Below are 23,347 nucleotides of genomic sequence, written 5' to 3' on the forward strand. Positions count from 1 at the left end.
GTGGTAGCTGCATCATGTTATGGGTATGCTTGTAATTGTTAAGGACTGGGGAGTTTTTCTGGATAAAAAAGAAACAGAATGGAGCTAAGTACAGGCAAAATTCTAGAGGAAAACCTGGTTCAGTCTGCTTTCCACCAGACACAGGACAATAACCCAAAACACAAGGCCAATTTACACTGGAGTTGCTTACCAAGAAGACAGGGAATGTTCCTTAGTTGCCGAGTTACAGTTTATTTACTTAGACAACCAAAAAAAGTAGATTTAACAATGAAAATTGTTGTCTAGCAATGATTAACAACCAATTTGACAGATCTTGAAGAATTGTGAAAAGAATAATGGAAAGATGTTGCAAAATCCAGGTGTGGAAAGCTCTTAGAGATTTATCCAGAAAGACTCACAGCTGTAATCACTGCCAAAGGCGCTTCTATAAAGTATTGACTCAGGGGTGTAAATACTAATGTAATTGAGATATTTCTGTATTTAATTTCAAATAAATTATTCAATTTTGAATTCAGTCTAACACAAGAAAATGTGGAATAATTTAAGGGGTATGAATACTTTCTGAAAGCACCGTATATAATTTTCCAAGAGGTTTTGTAATTGCATCCAAAATGCTTGATATGCATGTCTATTTTGCTAGAGAACATTTGAGATTATAATACATTATGCAAATTCAGAATGATGAAGCTCAAATAGAGATTTCCATTGTTTCCCTTGTATCTGATATCTGTAAATATAATTTGTAAGGGATAATCCACGAAGGGCTATGCGTTCTATGAAAAATAATGAACAACGTGGAAGGTCTGTGACCTACCACGGAGTTGCATAATTTTCCAGAGTATGCATAGAGCCCCGAGTTGATTGTCCCTTTTATACCATGGCTATAATTTAACATATTTGCCACTAGAAATGTGTTAATTTGCCTGTAGAAATGTGTTCAACATCTACTGAAGTAGCTAGAAAGTTTACTAGATAGCTAGTTGCCATGGTCACCAAACAGACTTGCTGGTTTAGCTAACCAAACCAATCAGTCCTAGCTTGCTATTATGAAAATCGAATTCAACAATACCAATACTGTCTTCAATTTGACTTTTGCTTTCAAAAGCAACTAAAAAAAACATGTAAAAATGAACTATAGCCATTGAATTCTACCGTGCAAATATAGCATGTGTTATTTAAGCAATAAGTCATGAGGGGGTGTGGTAAATGGCCAATATACCACGGCTTGTGGAGTGCCTGGATACAGTCCTTTGCTGTGGTATATTGGCCATATACCACAAACACCCGAGGTGCCTTATTGCTATTATAAACTGGTTACCAACGTCATTAGAGCATTAAAAATACATGTTTTGTCATAACCGTGATATACCACGGCTGTCAGCCAATCGGCATTTAGGGCTCGAACCACCCAGTTTATAAAGGAAAATAATGCCCACTCTAGAATGCCCTTTGAGCCAATCTGGAAGGAGTATTCAACAATGCCATGGTAGGTCTTCTAATTGTTATGACAATTCTTCAGTTATTAGCTTTGTTTAGGTGAGACGATGGCGTAATCGACAAGTCCTGCTTTACATTTTACACTGTTGACTATTCTCTGTTTACTACCAGTGTAAGTATTGGATTCAGTCATTTGAAGTGTCCAGTGTACCGTAGTATGTTTCTAATGGTAGTGTTAACCTAACTCATTATTAATCTAATCGAGAAACAGTGACCACTTGGAAATTCAATCCATATCCTCCCCATAAAGCAGCTGACCCAAGTCTGTCCAGACCTATATTAAAAGGTCCTGTGTACAGCACAAACTGTAAATGATGTTTTTCCCCCGTCTATAGGATATCCGTTACAAAACAAACAACCGCAGAACATTTCCTACCTACAAATGGAAAATGAAATGATCATTGGTAAATCTTCTGTTACAAACATTGTGCATGTCATATTACTGAGTACATCGTTATTGTGTAGATACAAGACTCAACGGTATACTGAAATCCTCAATGAACTGTGAATTAATGTAATGATGAAATAAACAACTTAAGTCTGAACATTTTGTCTTAGTTCCTTTTTTTAAATGTGTGGTTTGGTAATGAACTAGCATGTACAGTAAAAATGGTGAGCGGAGCATTACATTTGGGATGCAGTGGAGTCAGCAAAGCTAATGTTGTCCTTTAGGTGTCAGCAAAAGAGCACAATCATTCAGCCATGGCCAAATGTCAGATATTTATCAAACATGTGAAAGACCAAGTTACTTATATGTTTTAAACTGCACAAGTTTCAAAGCCGATACACTATATATTATATTTGGTATATTCTGTATATATATTAGCATATTCTGTATATCTTATCCTTCCTATTTATACTGAACAAAATTATAAATGCAACATGTAAAGTGTTAGTCCCATGTTTCATGAGCTGAAGTAAAAGATCCCTGAAATTTTCCATACGCACAAAAAGGTTATTTCTCTCAAATGTTGTGCACAAATTTGTTTACATCCCTGTTAGTGTGCATTTCTCCTTTGCCAAGATAATCCATCCACTTGACAGATGTGGCATATCAAGAAGATGATTAAACAGCATGATCATTGCACAGGTGCACCTTGCGCTGGGGACAATAAAAGGCCACTAAAATGTGCAGTTTTGTCCCAACACAATGCCACATATGTCTCAAGTTTTGAGGGAGTGTGCAATTGGCATGCTGACTGCAGGAATATCCACCAGAGCTATTGTCAGATAATTTAATGTTAATTTCTCTACCATAAGCCGCCTCCAACGTCATTTTAGAGAATTCTGCAGCAAATCCAACTCACCACAGACCACATGTAACCACACCAGCCCAGGACCTCCACATCTGGCTTCTTCACCTGCAGGGTCGTCTGAGACCAGCCACCCAGGCAGCTGATGAAAAACTGATTCTGATTGGCTTAGCCTGGCTCCCCAGTAGGTGGCCTTTTGCCCTCCCAGGCCCACCCATAGTTGTGCCCCTGCCCAGTCATGTGAAATCCATAGATTAGGGCCTGATTAATTTATTTAAATTGACCGATTTCCTTATATGAACTGTAACTCAGTAAAATGGTTGAAATTGTTGCACGTTGCATGTATACAGTATTTTTGGTCAGAATACTTTGTCTATAGGACAAAAGTGTTCTTTTAAGTTTGTTTGGGAAGAAACAGTGAAAAATGCTAAATTATATGTATAGACGATGTAAGGGCCTCATACATACTACCCTCAGGCATGCTGTGAAACCACCTAAATATAGTGCTGGGAGCAAATTGTATGTAATTATTTTGCACTCCATTTTACATAGATCCTTGGACTTTCTCCTCTCACAGGGAACAGTTCATCTGAAGAATTCAAACTCAAGGTTTGCGTCGCAAATGGCACTCTGTTCCCCATATAGTACGTTACCTTTGACCAGAGCCACATGGGCCCTGATCAAAAGTAATGAAATACATAGGGAATACTGTAAGGTGCCATTTGGGATGCAAACCTTGAGTGAGCTGCATTCCTAGAAAACTTTGACTACTCAAAACTTTCACAGTTACACCAACTTATCAAAGAAGGTCTTGTTGTTTTGTTTGTTCCTGTTTATGCTTTGGAGACAAACGTTTCAGTCACAGTCAACTTGTCGTAAATGTATGAGCAATGTCTGTTGATCGCTTTCCTGCAATTAGTTTGACAAAGGTCAAGGGGGGTGTAAATAAAAATACCTGACAGCCAAGCTCCTTAGAGCTCAAGAACAAAGCAAGAACAAAATAAGTGAATTAACAATAGATCATATAGGAGGCATTTCATTTACCAATCTAAACTTTAATATTTGTACTTACCATAACATTTATAAAATGTGTTCTAACAGAAGAAACAGTCACAATAGCAGACTTCTGTACAAAATGTATTCAGCGTTTTCCTGTGAATCTAGGTGAATTTCCATTGATGCCATACTGTTTAATAGAATTGCTCTGATCCTTTCTTGAACCCCCAACAGTGTAACGGTGCATGCTTCATTGCCATCTCACTCTATGACCGATTTCTGTCATATGTGGAACATTCAGATCATGATGAGACAAAGTCGCAAAACACAAACTTATTACTGAGAACTTGATTTGGATTGTGCGAATATACAATATGCAAACAGTATTGCGAAACAGAAATTTGTGAAACTGAACAAGCAGAGTAGAGAAATGAAGTGAAAGAACGAGCAGATTGGCAAATTTAGAAATTGTAAAATGTTCAGATTGTTGTCAAGGGGGGAATCAGGCAAGGTCAGCTCTACAGCAACCATTTAGTTCCACAGTAATATGCACAGGTGTTGTTGTAATTTGCACATACTAGTTGTAATATTACATACCAAATTCGTTCTGAATTCCATGGACACATTCTCAGACGGGCCGTACATGTATGCTATACACATAGCAAATACATTTCGCTGTAGAGACAGACTGGTGAGGCTTTTCTGGATCTATAAATACTTGACCGCCTATAGATAACTGTAACAAGTGACGTCAAGATTGCGTTTTGACCCCACATTCACCCTCGTACAGCATCTCATCTGTGTGTGTGGCCTGTCATTAGTGGAGAGTATAGTCTTAGTGATGACAGAAGAGAAACTTTGTATGCAGAGCCAGTACAGGATGCCATCAGAGACTATGATTGGGAACCTTTGAAAATGTCATAGTGACACATGATTATGAATATTTAAAAGCCATGTTTAAAACCCATGATTACTTGACATGGACAACAGTGGATTCTCTACGCTGATGAATGTGTAATTTCATTGTGGACTTGTCTAACAAAGCACAGCTCGGAGCACTCGACTACAGTATGGTTACCAATATTAAGATCACAAACCAAATGATTAAGAAATAGTTGATAACATCTTGCTATATATTTATGTGATCATATACGCTGTAATGCGAGGTAAAAATAAATAACCCCGAAAAATCCAACAAAATGGTGGAGGTCTTAAACCCACAGTGGATTGTCAGATAGTACTCAAAGGTCTTTGATAGGTCTTTCACGGAGACCGTTTCACTTAGGAGAGGTGACAGCAGTTTAGTCCTAGATCAGCCTTTTCTATATCAAATTCACTATTTAAGCCAAGAGAGTGTGCAGGAGACGTAAAACAATTATTTTGGAAGTCAGTTTACTTCCAACAGGGATTTTGAGAAAATAATCTTCCGGCCCTTTCTTTAAATGGAGGAGATCAGGTACTACAGTCTGTTGAATGATGCGTGTTATAGTGCCCACACGCAAATGTGTGCCTGATTTGTGAAGAACTACAAACTGTTTCCCACAGGATTGGCATATAGTGAAAGGGAATGGTTGTTGGTTTGGTTCCAAGAAATTCACCCTCTCATTTGTTGCTTTGGCTTTAAGCTGTGGGGGGCATTAACTTGTGTCACACATCTGTTAGAGAGTATATAACCTTAAGCAACCTTAATGGGGACTTTGTCATTAAAATGACCACAGCATTTGCAGAAGGGCCCAAATGTGAAATGATTCATCCATGTCAAGCTTGTTGTTATTCATTACCTTTGAGTGCTGTCCTAATTTGGACACCGTCATTGCTGTAGAACTTCACCTTTACCCAAGTCAGTAAATCTGAAAAATATATTCATTGCTTGGAGCAATGCAATTCCAATCATCACCTTTCCGACTGGTTTCACTAATAAACAAGAAGCTACATTGATATTATTTAAAAATAATATTCTCTAAAACATATCAATAAATTACCAACATTTGTATTAGAGTTATATATTAAATGAATCATTATCCATTTAAAACAGTGCTTTGTCTTTGTACTCAGGTTGGAACCATATACAGTACATATATAATACTACTCTCTAACACACCTTTACTATAAACCAGACACGGTGTGTGTATATATTACGGGCCCTATCGTCAAAGCAAGTGTAGTAGGGGTTTAATGCGCTAAAAGATCAGTGTAATATTTCCTCTGATTTTGTTTGCTGATATCTCTATATAATGGTTAGATTGAATATGACCACTTGTCTTATCTAGTCTCATCTTGTATACAATGTAAAGGGGAAATTATAATATCTCAGTAAATAATTACATCATTTACAATGATATGATTCAAAATAGTAAGTGAGAACTTATTGACAAATAGTTTGGTGGAAACATGGTTAAGAGTGGTACATAAATCAAGATATTGGAGGTGAGTATATCAAGATGGCTCAAGATGACATGCAGACCTTGTCTTGTTCCCATGTGGTGACCATGTACCAAAATAACCAGAATAGGGATCGAAGGTGGGCGTCTCCAGCTGGACAGTACTGTGGGATCCAATCTGTGCTTACATACAAGTGGTCTATTAGCAGCACAGGTTTGGTGTTCGACTTTGGCTGTAGCTTTTTCCACTGGTGACAGCAAGAAAGGTATAGAACTGAGGTCCCAGGGTCTGTTTTGATGCCCAATCCAGCCCAGAGAGGACATATTTTATTGTCATCAGGATGGAAAGATGGTCACTGGGTCTAGCAGGCAAAGTCCTCAAACACTCCATGTGGCTGTCCTTGGTGGTGGGGGAGATGGTGATTCGGTAGAATCGTATTGGCGTAGGCTCCTTCAGGGTGACTTCTGGTCATGTCACTGGACTCCTGGTTGCCACAAAGACCACAATGTAATAAGATATACTAAATGGGTCAGTTTCCCAGACACAGATTAAGATTTGTCTTGGACGAAAAAGCACGTTCAATGGAGATTCTCCATTGAGCAAGCTTTTTAGTCTTGGGCTAGGTTTAATCTGTGTCCGGGAAACCAACCCTAAATGATGTACAGTGTGTTGGCTCAATAAACCAAAACGATATTGCTTTTGAATAAACCAAAATGATAATACCTTTGATGTAATGGTAGATGTTTCATGTAGATAATTTTTTTACGTCTATGGAAAATTGATGATTTTGGATGATTTTATATGGACTCAAGGAGTAAATTTGTTCCTCATGAGAGAGGGACCTGGGAATTGAAGTTGCCTCTGGGGGGATGTAATCCTGTACAATGGGATAAAACAATATTTTTAACAAGAGATTAAACTGATCTCCCTGAAAGATGTATAGTGATATAGCTTGTAGTGATATAAAGATTTATAGTGATAATGGTTGTAAATATTTCGATTTACAACCATTGTGCCAAATGCGTTGTACATCAGTTATACAAATTGAGTGTGTACGAGGCCAGAGAGAACTGAACAGCCCCATTTCAGGAAGCTCATTCCCCTTTGGGCTCTCCCTGCATGCACAGAGAGGCGTAGGCCTACAACCTGCCTGATGCAACATGCCTGCCCTCCACAAGCAAACAACTCACCTTATTGGCTTTCATATCTTGCAGATCCACAGTGGCAACAGTGGTCGTCTGTTGTTTCTTCTCATCCTTCTGTGGCCTCAGCAGACGCTGCAGCCTGTGCTTTATCACCTGGATGGAGGCAGGATGGAGGGAGGGATGGACGAGTGCAAGCAGAGTCAGGAGTTCACTCCATCAGCACATCTGGCATACCCCAGAGCTCAGAGAGCGGAGATTTTCCATATCATTAGCCTCATATAACACAAGTGAAATCCTTCACACTCATAACTGACACATTAGCAGTGATAGTAGTGCTAGTCCACACGTAACAGTTTAAAATGTCAAAGTGCCACTAACACTGATTGAGGCAGACATTTTAGAACAAAGTCCTTGGTGTTTATAGAGCAAGACCAGCTGAAATGTGTGTAGGGTTGTAAAATGACTTTCCCAAAATATCCAGTTATTCCAGAAATCCCGGTTGGAATCAGGTGGGAATAGGCAGAAAATCAGGAATTCTCCAACCAGAATTTCTGGAAAACTTGGGAATTTTGCAACCCCAAATTTGTGTCACCTTTTGTGAGCTTCATGCACATACACATATTAAAAGGATAGACAATGTACCTCGTAAACATAATCCAATATTTCTAAGATGGACAAAATACTGGCTCCAATGAACAATCCCATCTGGCCTCCAATGTCACCTAAATAGGAAGAAATGTAATATTAAGGATTCCAGGTGATGCCAATAATTACTCATTCACTCATATTTGGAAACCATTGTCTGAAAATTCCATTTATTACTAGAGCCAAAGAACCAGTGTCAGGCAGTTTCCATATTAAGACGTATCTTAAACCACATGAAACCCCAATTATTATTATCTTTGAATAAAACAAGAACGCGAGAGAAAAGGGTCATAGTAGAAAAGAGAAACTCACCTAGTAAACCAGCAACATCATACGCTTTCTTTTGTTCAATTGTTTCATAGTTAAGAGCCTCAAAGAAGATATCCAACACCAGAAAGTTGTCTCTAGAGATGGAGAAAATGAGAACAATATTAAAAGATAACTGCATATGTTTAGTCTACGTTGTTATAACCAATAGTAAAGTGTTATTATGGAAAATACAAAATTGCACTTTCCTTTTTACCTCAACCACAGCACTATAATATTACCAGGATAATATAAAATATATATATACTGTACCATGTCATTTTTGTGGTTGTTATAAATTGTCATGATGGCACTTTCAATTAAAATTCAAATGAATCAAGTTAATAATTCACAGATTATGGGGACTTTAAGATTTTAACAGCACTGGCAGAGAACATGAGAAGCATGGGCTCAGTCTCTAATGGAACCCTAATGTACTTCTTCTGACCAGGGCCCATAGGGTTCAGGTCAAAAGTAGTGCACTATATTATATACTATCTATGAATAGGTTGCAATTTGAGACACACATGATGTGTAGCCAACCCCTGAGGGTGTCTCAATTTTCCAGCACTGATCTTTTCCAGGTCACAGTAATGTAAGTAATCACGTCAGTTCTACCTGATATACTCCTCAGACTTGTCGTATTTCCTGGACAGGTAGCGAGCGGAGCCCTTGCTGGGGATCTTGACCATGGAGAGCTCCTTGCCGTAGCGAGTCAGGTTGCATGGTGTCTCACAGGGACAGGTGTCCCCAGTGCTCTTCTGGAGAAGGGCTGGAACGCAGAGCAAAGTGTTTTAGCCTGGGTCTGGGACATAGCTTGGAACACATAGCAGAATGTAATAGACTGGGTCTGGTAGAACATAATCTCGGTTAAACCAGAACTAAAGTCTTGCGTAATTGGTGAGATGCTCGATTAAGTTCTGGGTGCATACATGTTAAGAGAAGAGATAGAACAAGAATCGGAATGAAGAGCTCCACCCTCTGTCTATGCATGTTACGGGGAAGTCTATGGACCAAATGTCCGCTCCCCTTCCGAAATTCAAAAGATGCTAACACCTACAACATCTGGATTTTCCAAAGCACCGGAACTAAGGCTGCTCGTTATCTTACGCATCCCGTTGTATCATGACAGATCTACGGTACCATTTATGTTTACGTAGCCTGTCCACGAGAGATTACCTAGAATACAGAGCAGACTGTTGGGGGCTCTGGAACACAGAGCAGTGTGTTAAGGCCTGGGTCTGGGACATAGCCTGGAACACAGGGCAGTGTGTTAAGGCCTGGGTCTGGGACATAGCCTGGAACACAGGGCAGTGTGTTAAGGCCTGGGTCTGGGACATAGCCTGGAACACAGGGCAGTGTGTTAAGGCCTGGGTCTGGGACATAGCCTGGAACACAGGGCAGTGTGTTAAGGCCTGGGTCTGGGACATAGCCTGGAACACAGGGCAGTGTGTTAGCTTGGCTCTGGGATATAGCTTGGGCCAATAGGCCAGTCTAAAGCCAGGTGATTGTTAATGAGCTAGAGACTCAAGTGATGATAGAACACCTGCCATGCACAAAGCGAGGCCCTTGTTCTCCTGGGCACTTGTCTACAAATGGGATGCAAGCGTATTTCAATTAGCAAGTTAAAGGGAAATTCCACCACTTTTTAACCTCATATTCATTATCTCCAGCACCATACCTTTATCAATGTTTATTTACTACATGCTTAGTATGCATACTGAGATCATGGCTAGTCTCGATATTTATTTTGGCCACACACGCCCATACACACACACTAACACAAACATGCATAAATAATTGCTCATTCATGGCACTAAAAGAAAACAAAATAATATACTGCATCAACATGGACAACAATACTCTTACTCAACTCATCCCTCTTTTCACGACAAAATTCAATTCAGTTAGAAAAAACTGTTATCCAAATTTGGTGAGTTGTGTGTTTTATAACTCTTATAATGAGGTTATTTGTATGCAGGGGCAACACATAATCTATTCTTAGACTGAGGCACACAAAAAGTCACCTACTGTATATAATATAAATATATAAATAATGTTTTAAGTTATTACCTTGAATTTATTCTGATTGAGTCGAGAATACAGCTAGATATAAATATGAGCCATTCTTGTAAGATATATATCTAGATTTAGAGCACCCACCCATTAAATGGGCTTGAAATCCTTTTGAAGAGGAAGATAATTACATTTCTGGCTTATTAGGCTCGAAGATCATAATTGTACTGATACATCTCATCACACAATAAAGCGTCTCTTTTATGACCACCATCATATCTTTGAGACAAGGCACCTCTGCACAGAGATAACCCAGAGCCAGCCAGTGGGGAGTCAGCCACACCACATGGAGTTGGCTCAGTGAAGGAATATCAAATGTATCGTGAAAGCTCAGAGAATGAAGGTGAGTAAGCAGTTAGGTAGCATCGTTGTCACTCACAATTTGTGCATTTTCTACCCCAACAATTGTCATATCAACATGGAGGCAATGTCATTTATATATACCAGTATATACCAGTATACCAGTATATTGAAACCCAATTTCTCCTTATAATGTAAATAATTGTTCTGCATTTCACTCAGGGACCATTTATTATAATAAAAAAGAAAAACATGTCTTACCAAGCGCCTTGTCAACACACTTGATGTTACTGGGAGTGCAGATATCAGCAGTTCCTGGAGTACAAAACATGAAATGAGTTTGATCAAGAAAAAACAAAATGGCCACCATCCGTATTGCTGCCAACATGAAAAACTCTCATTGAGAACAGAACACATGATTATCATTCATCTACAAGCGCAAGTAGATGTGGGAAGATGAGTTACATTCACAATTTTTCGGCCACGATGGGCATCCTCCTCTGTTTGCATTGACAAATGGAGCACCGGGGCCCAACCCCAAAGGCATATTTAGAAAGTCTTTAAAAAACAATCAATGATTCATCTCATCACAGTGACAAACACAGCACAGGGGCCACTAATGATAGGAATTCATCAGGAGCACAATTCATCGTGGGAAATATGTGTGGCGAGCAGACAACAAAATGTTCTTTGAGTTAATGTTTTAGGAACAGTCATCTTTTCAATTTGCGTTAGGGAAGATTGATTTGGGGACATTAACGTCGGGGCACTGAGGAGCAGAGGCATCCTTATGATCAGAGTAGCATGACTGCACAGGAAATCTTTCACCCTACTCTCAATGGAGAGAGGTCAGATGTCTCTCTACAGGGGATGTTACATCAAGGCCCTCCATTCAGGAATGAAAATAAGTAGATTTGTATACTAAATAAGACTTCTGCCATGACTACACATACAGCTGAAGTCGGAAGTTTACATATACCTTAGCCAAATACATTTAAACTCAGTTTTTCCCAATTCCTGACATTTAATCCTAGTACAAATTCCCTGTCTTAGGTCAGTTAGGATCACCACTTTATTTTAAGAATTTGAAATGTCAGAATAATAGTAGAGAATTATTTATTTCAGCTTTTATTTCTTTCATCTCATTCCCAGTGGGTCAGAAGTTTACATGCACTCAATTAGTATTTGGTAGCATTGCCTTTAAATTGTTTAACTTGGGTCAAACATTTTGGGTAGCCTTCCACAAGCTTCCCACAATACGTTGGATGAATTTTGTCCCATTCCTCTTTACAGAGCTGGTGTAACTGAGTCAGGTTTGTAGGCCTCCTTGCTCGCGCATGCTTTTTCAGTTCTGCCCACAAATTTTCTATAGGATTGAGGTCAGGGCTTTGTGATGGCCACTCCAATACCTTGACTGTTGTCCTTAAGCCATTTTGCCACAACTTTGGAAGTATGCTTGGGGTCATTGTCCATTTGGAAGACCCATTTGCAACCAAGCTTTAACTTCCTGACCTGATGTCTTGAGATGTTGCTTCAATATATCCACATAATTTTACTTCCTCATGATGCCATCTATTTTGTGAAGTGCACCAGTCCCTCCTGCAACAAACCACCCCCACAACATGATGCTGCCACACCCGTGCTTCATGGTTGAGATGGTGTTCTTCAGCTTGCAAGCCTCCCCCTTTGTCCTCCAAACATAACGATGGTCATTATGGCCAAAAAGTTCTTTTTTTGTTTCATCAGACCAGAGGACATTTCTCCAAAAAGTACGATCTTTGTCCCTATGTGCAGTTGCAAACCGTAGTCTGTTTTTGGAGCAGTGGCTTCTTCCTTGCTGAGCGGCCTTTCAGGTTATGTCGATATAGGATTCATTTTACTGTGGATATAGATACTTTGTACCTGTTTTCTCCAGCATCTTCACGAGGTCCTTTGCTGTTGTACTGGGATTGATTTGCACTTTTCGCACCAATGTACGTTCATCTCTAGGAGACAGAACTCCTTCCTGAGCGGTATGACGGCTGCATGGTCCCATGGTGTTTATACTTGCGTACTATTGTTTGTACAGATGAACGTGGTACCTTCAGGCATTTGGAAATTGCTCCCAAGGATGAACCAGACATGTGGAGGTCTACCATTCTTTTCTGAGGTCTTGGCTGATTTCTTTTGATATTCCCATGATGTCAAGCAAAGAGGCACTGAGTTTGAAGGTAGGCCTTGAAATACATCCACAGGTACACCTCCAATTGACTCAAATGATGTCAATTAGCCTATCAGAAGCTTCTAAAGCCATGATATCATTTTCTGACATTTTCCAAGCTGTTTAAAGGCACAGTCAAATTAGTGTATGTAAACTTCTGACCCACTGGAATTGTGATACAGTGAATTATAAGTGAAATAATCTGTCTGTAAACAATTGCTGGAAAAATAACTTGTGTCATGCACAAAGTAGATGTCCTAACCGACTTGCCAAAACTACAGTTTGTTAACAAGAAATTTGTGGAGTGGTTGAAAAACGAGTTTTAATGACTCCAACCTAAGTGTATGTAATCTTCCGACTTCAACTGTATATTGACAGTGTATGTACGGTACATTAAATGGGTAACAGGGAATAATATATAAAACCAGGTGAATAGTGAGTAATGAGTGAAGACTACAGTAGTCTACTTACCAGGCATGTGTACCATCCTGCAGTTGCACTCCCGGAGCACCTCCCTGGTCTCGCAGCGCAGGCGGCAGGCACTGACGCTGTAGGTGTCGTATCCCGGGATCATCTGGTCGCTGGTGGAGCGGCAGTTCCCCCAGGGCTGGGGCAGGTAGGTCAGCTAAGCACAGAGTGATTGATTAGAGCCATGTCTGAGCCACACGGCTCAGGGGTGAGGATAAGTGAGTACTGAGAGAGTGGTAATCTGGGTGAAAGCGGTGCCGGGGCCTACCCTTTGTTCCTGACATGAAACAAAGGTCTGGAATCCCGGGGAGACTCCGAAGCCCAGCTGGTGGATGTAGGGAGGCTCATCCTGGCTGTGGATCTGCACGCGGATCCCTGCCTCTAACGACGTCTCATCTTCCGGGATAAAAGAGGCACGTGTAGGCAGTACAAAGACACACGTACAGAGTGGATTCATTCAGCCTTTCATCCATCAATCCTAGGGGAAGGCTAATTGTGACAAGGCCGATCTCAGTCATTTGAGAAAAACAAGACACTGACAATGATCACATCTACATATACTGAACAAAAATATAAACACAACATGTAAAGTGTTGGTCCCATGTTTCATTAGTTGAAATAAAATAACCCAGAAATGTATATGCACAAAAAGTTTATTTCTCTAAAATGTGCACACATTTGTTTACATCCATGTTAGTGAGCATTTCTCCTTTGCCAAGATAATCCATCCACCTGACAGGTGTGGCATATCAAGAAGCTGATTAAACAGCATGCTCATTACACAGGTGCACCTTGTGCTGGGGGCAATACAATGCCACTCTAAAATGTGCAGTTTTGTCACACAATGCCACAGATGTCTCAAGTTTTGATGGAGTGTGCAATTGGCATGTTGATTGCAGAAATGTCCACCAGAGCTGTTGCCAGATAATTTAACGTTAATTTCTCTACCATAAGCCACCGCCAACATCATTTTTGAGAATTTAGCAGTACGTCCAACCAGCCTCACACCTGCAGACCGGTTTCTTCACCTGCGGGATCGTCTGAGACCAGCCACCTGGACAGCTGATGAAACTGAGGAGTATTTCTGTCTGTAATAAAGCCTTTTTGTAGGGAAAAAATTATTCTAATTGCCTGGGCCTGGCTCTCCAGTGGGTGGGCCTGGCTCCCAAGTGGGTGGGCCTATGCCCTGTCATGTGAAATCCATAGATTAGGGCCTAATGAATTTATTTCAATTGACTGATTTCCTTATATGAACTGTAACTCAGTAAAATTGTCGAAATTGTTGCATGTTGCATTTATATTTTTGTTCAGTGTATATGACTTACAGCACTGTCAACAGATTTATCCCTTACAATAATAATTTTACGAAAGCATCCAGGATAGTGGCGACATTGCAGAAATGTATCACTAGTGTCCTATACAAACATGATTCAGAGATGGGGTAGAATACTGTTGATTTATGACAACAGAAACAGATCCCGTAACAACATGTAAGGTTTATGACTTACTTGTCTCTTTCCAGATGGGGAGATACTCGTCCTGTTGAATATCCAACATAATCTCCAGCCCATTTCCCATTCCACCTTGCTTGGTTTTCCTGGACGTCGACTTGTTCCCGTTGAAAGTGTAGCATTTTCCATATCTTGTATAGACCTATGGGAGAATATATTAATATCAGAAATGTCATAATAAACATGACAATACCCATCTCTTTGAGGACAATACAGTGCCACTGACACGGCCCGCTACCAAAACCTGCGGGCTCTCCTTCACTGTAGCCAATGCGAGTAAAACATTTAAATGTGTTAACCCTCGCAAGGCTGCAGGCCCAGACGGCATCCCCGGCCGCATCCTCAGAGCATGCGCAGACCAGCTGGCTGGTGTATTTACAGACATATTCAATCAATCCTTATCTCAGTCTGCTGTTCCCACATGCTTCAAGAGGGCCACCATTGTTCCTGTTCCCAAGAAAGCTAAGGTAACTGAGCTAAACGACTACCGCCCTGTAGCACTCACTTCCGTCATCATGAAGTGCTTTGAGAGACTAGTCAAGGACCATATCACCTCCACCCTACCTGACACCCTAGACCCACTCCAATTTGCTTCCGCCCCAATTGGTCCACAGATGACGCAATCACCATCACACTGCCCTAACCCATCTGGACAAGAGGAATACCTATGTAAGAATGCTGTTCATCGAGACCCTGGGTCTCGACCTCGCCCTGTGCAACTGGGTCCTGGACTTCCTGATGGGCCGCCCCCAGGTGGTGAGGGTAGGTAACAACATCTCCACCCCACTGATCCTCAACACTGGGTTCCCACAAGGGTGCATTCTCAGGGCTCTCCTGTACTCCCTGTTCACCCACGACTGCGTGGCCATGCACGCCTCCAACTCAATCATCAAGTTTGCAGACGACACTACAGCGGTAGGCTTGATTACCAACAACGACGAGACGGCCTACAGGGAGGTGAGGGCCCTCGGAGTGTGGTGTCAGGAAAATAACCTCACACTCAATGTCAACAAAACAAAGGAGATGATCATGGACTTCAGGAAACAGCAGAGGGAGCAGCCCCCTATCTACATTGACGGGACAGTAGTGGAGAGGGTGGAAAGTTTTAAGTTCCTCGGCATACACATCATGGACAAACTGAAATGGTCCACCCACACAGACAGCGTGGTGAAGAAGGCGCAGCAGCGCCTCTTCAACCTCAGGAGGCTGAAGAAATTCGGCTTGTCACCAAAAACACTCACAAACTTTTACAGATGCACAATTGAGAGCATCCTGTCGGGCTGTATCACCACTTGGTACAGCAGCTGCTCCTCCCATAACTGTAAGGCTCTCCAGAGGGTAGTGAGGTCTGCACAACGCATCACTGGGTGCAAACTACCTGCCCTCCAGGACACCTACACCACCCGATGTCACAGGAAGGCCAAAAAGATCATCAAGGACAACCACCCGAGCCACTGCCTGTTCACCCCGCAATCATCCAGAAGGCTTCTATCTCAAGGTCATCAGACTGTTAAACAGCCATCACTAACATTGAGTGGCTACTGCCAACATACTGACTCAACTCTAGCCACTTTAATAATGGAAAAATGGATGTAATCAATTTATCACTAGCCACTTTATATAATGCTTACATACCCTACATTACTCATCACATATATATATACTGTACACTATACCATCTACTGCATCTTGCCATCTTAAGGTAATTAAATGTATCACTAGCCACTTTAAACAATGCCACTTCATATAATGTTTTCATACCCTACATTACTCATCTCATATGTATATATTGTACTCTATACCATCTACTGCATCTTGCCATCTTGATGTAATATATCACTAGCCACTTTAAACAATGCCACTTTATATAATGTTTTCATACCCTACATTACTCATCTCATATGTATATACTGTACTCTATACCATCTACTGCATCTTGCCATGCTGATGTAATGTATCACTAGCCACCTTAAACAATGCTGCTTTATATGTTTTCATACCCTACATTACTCATCTCATATGTATATACTGTACTCTATACCATCTATTACATCTTGCCTATGCCGTTCGGCCATCACTCATTTATATATTTTTATGTACATATTCGTATTCATTCCTTTACACTTGTGTGTACAAGGTAGTTGTTGTGAAATTGGTAGATTACTTGTTAGATATTACTGCATGGTCGGAACTAGAAGCACAAGCATTGCGCTACACTCGCATTAACATCTGCTAACCATGTGTATGTGACAAATACATTTGATTTGATGTAACAAACTCATACAGTACTTGTACGGTGTAGCAATGAAGTTGGAGGTATGGACCGGAAAATAAAGATGGTCTACGTGGTCTACATTCTCTGTCTGTAATGGCTACCCAGAATATTTTCAATGCATTTTAATAACTCTACCTACATGTACATATTACCTCAATTACCTCAACTAACCAGTGCCCCCGCACATTGACTGTACCGGTACACCCTGTATATAGTCTCGCTATTGTTATTTTACTGCAGCTCTTTAATTCATTTTAGTCTTTTATTTCTTCTTGTTATTCGTATTTTTTTAAACTGCATTGTTGTTAGGGGCTTGTAAGTAAGCATTTCACTGTAAGGTGTTGTATTCGGCGCATGTGATTAATAAAATCTGATTTGATTTGATTTGATAAACCTAGGAGATGTGTGTTGAAGGGAGAGTAATATACCAACAGTCTTGACCTTTGTTATACTATCAAAACATACAAAATATAACTCATTAAAAATGTATACCTATATACTTTACATACTTCTGACTATGATAAAAATGTAGTTTGCGCTTCAAATTTACAGAGCAAACACCCACTAACGATCCATTAAGGATTCCACAAACTGATCACACAAAGTTAAGTGTTCCTTTTTCTCTACGTTGATAAGAGAAGATAAAAGAAAGAAGCATTTAAAATTGAGGTAGAATATCTGTTGAAAGCTTGACAGCAGCCTTTTAGGGAAACATAGAATTCCTTTGTTTATGGGCCTCATCTCGTTACAGTACAAGTCAAAGTGACACAACTATACTATTTTGATTTGACACCATGAACCTTGTGGAGCACTAGAATGAAAGATGAGGAAATCACATGGCAAACAAAATCAGCAGATGAGACAACTGGGGTTGACAGTAAAATAACAATGGTGTCAAATCCAGTATGTTTCTGTAACAAGCATGTTTTTACTGCAATATCAGCACACGTAGGGTTTCACAATTCCAGTAATTTTCTCAAAATGCCAAGGTTTTTCAGAAATTCTGATTGGAAGATTCCCGGAATAGGAAGGAATAAGCAGGAAATCCAGAATATCCTCCAACAGGGATTTCTGAAAAACCTAGGAATTCCAGAACTTTTCAACCCTAAGCTCAAACTTTACAATGAGTGGTGTGATGACTAAATTAGGGCTGAACATTAGACAACACACAAGTACTAAATTACAGACAACAGGGTGTGCTCTGATCTCGGATAGTTACACACAGACCAAACCTACACACTGTCATATGGCTCTGCAACCAGCTGTTGAACGCCATAAACACCAGTCACTAAGACTGGTTTTAGTGTTGTTTGAACCCCAGATTTCCCCTTTAAGCCACTGTTTACCAAACTGGGATGTTTACTAAAACACAGGCATCACTCTTGGATTGCGTCCCACCTGACAGGTCGCTCCTACCAGGTGGCGTGGCGAGAATCCGTCTCCGCACCACATGCTCTCACCACTGGTGTCCCCCAGGGCTCAGTTCTAGGCCCGCTCCTATTCTCGCTATACACCAAGTCACTTGGCTCTGTCATATCCTCACATGGTCTCTCCTATCATTGCTACGCAGACGACACACAATTAATCTTCTCCTTCCCCCCTTCTGATAACCAGGTGGCGAATCGCATCTCTGCATGTCTGGCAGACATATCAGTGTGGATGATGGATCACCACCTCAAGCTGAACCTCGGCAAGACGGAGCTGCTCATCCTCCCGGGGAAGGACTGCCCGTTCCATGATCTCGCCATCACAGTTGACAACTCCATTGTGTCCTCCTCCCAGAGTGTTAAGAGCCTTAGCGTGACCCTGGACAACACCCTGTCGTTCTCCGCTAACATCAAGGCGGTGACCCGATCCTGTAGGTTCATGCTCTACAACATTCGCAGAGTACGACCCTGCCTTACACAGGAAGCCGCGCAGGTCCTAATCCAGGCACTTGTCATCTCCCGTCTGGATTACTGCAATTCGCTGCTCCCTGCCTGTGCCATTAAACGCCTACAACTCAACCAGAACGCCGCAGCCCATCTGGTGTTCAACCTTCCCAAGTTCTCTCACGTCACCCCGCTCCTCCGCACACTCCACTGGCGTCCAGTTGAAGCTCGCATCTGCTACAAAACCATGGTGCTTGCCTACGGAGGGGAACGGCACCTCCGTACCTTCAGGCTCTGATCAGTCCCTACACCCAAAGAAGGGCACTGCGTTCATCCACCTCTGGCCTGCTCACCTCCCTACCTCTGCGGAAGCACAGTTCCCACTCAGCCCAGTCAAAACTGTTCGCTGCTCTGGCACCCCAATGGTGGAACAAGCTCCTTCATGACGCCAGGACAGCGGAGTCAATCACCACCTTCCGTAGACACCTGAAACCCCACCTCTTTAAGGAATACCTAGGATAGGATAAAGTAATCCTTCTAACCCCCCCCCCCAAAAAAAAGATATAGATGTACTATTGTAAAGTGGTTGTTCCACTGGATATCATAAGGTGAATGCATCAATTTGTAAGTCGCTCTGGATAAGAGCGTCTGCTAAATGACGTAAATGTAAATGTAAAATGTACAGTACAGTACACACCCTGTATATGGTTATGTTGTCCCCTAAATCAGGTAGGCCCATTCCTCCATATAATGTGGGAGTGCCCTGCCGTTAAATGCTTCTGGGGCAAAGTTTCAAAATTAATTTTGAATTGCATGAATGTAAACATTAAATGCTTAGCTCTTTAATCGCTCAATCAATCAGGCAACAGCACTGGCAGGCAGCACTGGATGGGGGACATGTTGGCTGGTTTGGGAGGGGATGTTGGAGGTGGAGGCCCACTTTTTTTGTTTTCTTTTCCTGTTTATACTGAATTCATCATCACTTAGAGTATTTCTTACTGTTTTTTGTTTTTTTTATTGTTTTGAGTGGCAGTGTCAAGTTCGTGTGTATAGACGGACCAATGCGCAGCATGAGTAGCGTTCCACATCTTTATTATAAAGTGAAACTTAGCAAAATACAAAAGATACAATAAATGAATAAACGAACCGTGACTACAGAGATGCTACGTGCACTAACTCAAAACAATATCCCATAACCCACAGGTGCAAAAAATGCTACTTAAGTATGATCCCCAATTAGAGACAACGATAGCCAGCTGCTTCTAATTGGGAATCATACCAAACACCCAAACATAGAAAAACTAAACTAGAACCCCACATAGAAAACAATAACTAGAAAAAACCCCAGTCACGCCCTGACCTACTCTACCATAGAAAATAAGAGCTCTCTATGATCAGGACGTGACAGGCAGCCTACAGGTACATGTTTTCTAAACTTAGAATTTGAAATGGATAATGTACCTGTAACCCCCCCCCCTACAAAAAATAATAATAATCGCCCCCAAAAAAATCTACTCTATGATCCTTCAAGAAATAGGTACATATAGAATATGTAGCCTAGTATGTAGGAAGAAAAATATGTCATCAAATTATTTAAAGCCCTACTGTGTAGTTGTGGCTAAGCCAATGGTGTGCGAAGAGGACAATAGTGTGCAACCCGCCCTCTTTGACTGACGTGCTATTAGTGTGCGTTGGTTTAATCTGTGGAAGGCGGGCACAGAGCAGCAGAGGAGGTAAGCTGCACCCCATCATTGATTTAGCCTGCTTTATTGACATACTTAAGCCTCCACTGCTGCACTCGATTTACAGAGGAATAAAAGAAAGAAAAAACACACTTACAGAGGATAGTCCTGAGTTCTGCTCTAAAACTTGTGATAACGCCGGGGTATTGGCAAATTATGTCGACAGAGAGCAGGGGAAGTTTTTCCATCATCTCAGGCTGGAAATGTTTGTTGACAGAGCCTCCACTGATTCATTTCTCAGATTTAGCCTCTCCTCGTCTCTCCAATAGCCTGTGTGATTGATGGAGCATTTTCCCCTTGCTACATCTTGCACCAAATTTAGCAAAGGCAACAGGACTGACTATCAATTCCAAGGAGGAACATGGCATCGTTTCTGAAAAACCAAACATCCTGTACCATAGTATTTTCAAATCACACTAACAGTTTATTCAAAAATAATCCCTCAAATGTATCTACAGCAATATACACCTTTTCGATAAATCGTGTTGTGGACCAGTGTTCTTGGTAAACTTTTAATGAATGTAATAGATGCTACATTACTGCTACATTCACAACAAAGGTTAGAAACAAATTATTTCAAAAAATGTATACGCCAACACTGGTACGAACAGCTGGATAGTTACATGCTATCCACATTAAAATGCAACCCAAGTCCGTAGCAGTAACTTTGCTTTGGAAAGATGCCCAACTACTCTAATTTGCATAAGTCTCTCTTGTTCTAGCGGCTAGCACCCAACTTAATTGAGCTTAATGTCAGTCCATTAACAGTCTTTTGGCGGTATTTTCTCCTCAAATTGCCTTGTTTCTCCCTTGGTCTCTCCATTTGAAATACATTAAGAGGCTCATCACTTGCTACATGTACCTCCTGAGCCCTTGTGTGGTATACCCTAAAACATCCTCTTTATGGCAGTCATCTGACAGTTCCCGGGTGTTTTCCTTTTAAATAACCCACAAGAATCACTTGAGCGCTTCTCCAGAGGACATCCATTTTCTTAGCATGTGGCCGTGTGTCAGCGGCCGGGGCTCTTTGTGTATGGATGAGGAGGAAGATTATAATTAATTTCAGATGGTGGTGGAACACGCTGCATGGCAGATTGGCAGTTGAGTCCCATTAAGGGCGGCTCATGCAGGTTTAAAGGTGAGAGAACGTTCCCTGGTTTAATGGCTTCATTACAGCCCTCTGGCAGAGTGCTAGGGATCACACAGTAGCATACATGTATGGAATATCTACATGAGCTGCCTAATCTTGTCTCTTGGTTGGTTCCTCGTGTTAAGTTGCAAATAGGGTTAGAAAACTCTGGTAACTTTCCCCAAATGCCCAGGTTTTCTAGAAATCCCCGTCGGAAGATTCCCAGAATCAGGAGGGAATTAAGCAGGAAATTCTGAATCCTCCGATCAGGATTTTTGGATAACCTGAGAATTTTGGGAAAGTTACCAGAATTTTGCAAACCTATTTGGAGACATGTCTTGGTTGGTTGCTCTTGTGTTAAGTTGCAAGGCAGGACTGATTGAGTAGGGACATCTATGAAGGAGTCTCACCACCACCTGAATTGCACATACATTAGCTAGGTGCCAGAGTAATGCAGGAACTAAGGGGAGAGGTTCTACCTCACTGCTCAAGGTGCCCTCACTACTAGACGGCAGTTTAGTCATTTAATTCTCAAATATCTTGCAATCGAAATATGCCATTAGAGTCTATCAGAGGCAACATGAAACAAATTAGATTTGTCATGGGTCAATGCATTTAAGATCCTAACATACTGACGAGAAGGAAGCGCTCTAATTGAGGGAACAGAGGTGGTGGACCAAATGGCCCCCTATTCCCTATAGAGTGCACTACTTTTGAACAGGGCCCATAACGCTCAGGTCAAAAGTAGAGCACTAGCTACATAGGGAATAGGGTGCCAAACGGGACGCTGACAGACACTCCACTCCAGATGTTTAAAGACAACGACAACGTGGTTTGGGTAAACGGATTAGACATTGAAGCGTAACGTCTAAACAGTGTGGATAGGAATGTGAGGCACGCAAGGTTCTGCACCATTTGCTCCTGTCTCACAGGTAAGCTACTCAACTCGGCGTCTAGGGCACCACTTTGGCACACAATCAGACGCATTACACTTATTGTATATCAATTCCTAACTTCATTAAACAACTGACTGGAAGCATCACTTGAGTGGTGGCCTGTCCCTCTAGCATACAGCACAGTAAGCAAGACGTGTCATCAAGGACTTGTATGCATGGCAAATAGAGCGGATTACGACAAAAAATCTGAGCGGATAACAAAAGGATTTTATCTCATCCCTTTAATTGGAGATATGTAGTAAATTATATAGTTAACGGACACATGCAACAGGGGTGAAATTATCCTTAAACTATTGATTCTCTCGTCACTGTTGAATGTATGACTCGGTACACTAAGAACCATCAGTATTTGCACACCTTCAGTTATATTTTATTTTAAGATATATAGAGAACACGTGCTGAAAGGAATGTGAATGCCAAAGTGGATACCAAGAAATTTAAAAAATGAGCAAGGTAGTTCAGCATAAAGAGTACTTTGTCTTAGCTCCAAAAATGAAGCATCGCTATGCTGATAGATCAATCACTCTTTCACCACATTCAGGGACTTTTATTCTGTTTCTCATCTTCAATCAAACATAGGAATAAAGAAAAACAT

General features: G+C 41.2%; 1 protein-coding gene across 2 annotated transcripts in view; it reads right to left on the bottom strand.

Annotated features, from left to right (window-relative positions):
* Positions 1 to 5,710: 5,710 nt before the first annotated feature.
* The window catches only part of LOC115156107 (acid-sensing ion channel 4-A), a 167,795-nt gene continuing 150,158 nt past the window's right edge, over positions 5,711 to 23,347 (bottom strand). The window contains exons 2-11 of one of the 2 annotated variants that reach the window (XM_029703413.1): positions 14,777 to 14,921; positions 13,537 to 13,664; positions 13,272 to 13,425; positions 10,862 to 10,915; positions 8,843 to 8,996; positions 8,231 to 8,322; positions 7,916 to 7,995; positions 7,319 to 7,426; positions 6,852 to 7,005; positions 6,529 to 6,612 (exon numbers count right to left, since the gene is read on the bottom strand). In XM_029703413.1, the coding sequence (XP_029559273.1) occupies positions 6,874 to 7,005; positions 7,319 to 7,426; positions 7,916 to 7,995; positions 8,231 to 8,322; positions 8,843 to 8,996; positions 10,862 to 10,915; positions 13,272 to 13,425; positions 13,537 to 13,664; positions 14,777 to 14,921 (1,047 nt within the window). In that variant the 3' untranslated portion in view covers positions 6,529 to 6,612; positions 6,852 to 6,873. Of the gene's footprint in view, positions 6,613 to 6,851; positions 7,006 to 7,318; positions 7,427 to 7,915; positions 7,996 to 8,230; positions 8,323 to 8,842; positions 8,997 to 10,861; positions 10,916 to 13,271; positions 13,426 to 13,536; positions 13,665 to 14,776; positions 14,922 to 23,347 lie in introns of both variants that reach the window. The other variant, XM_029703414.1, reaches the window with a different exon arrangement.

Source organism: Salmo trutta, chromosome 20 (assembly GCF_901001165.1).
Source record: "Salmo trutta chromosome 20, fSalTru1.1, whole genome shotgun sequence".
Taxonomy (NCBI): domain Eukaryota; kingdom Metazoa; phylum Chordata; class Actinopteri; order Salmoniformes; family Salmonidae; genus Salmo; species Salmo trutta.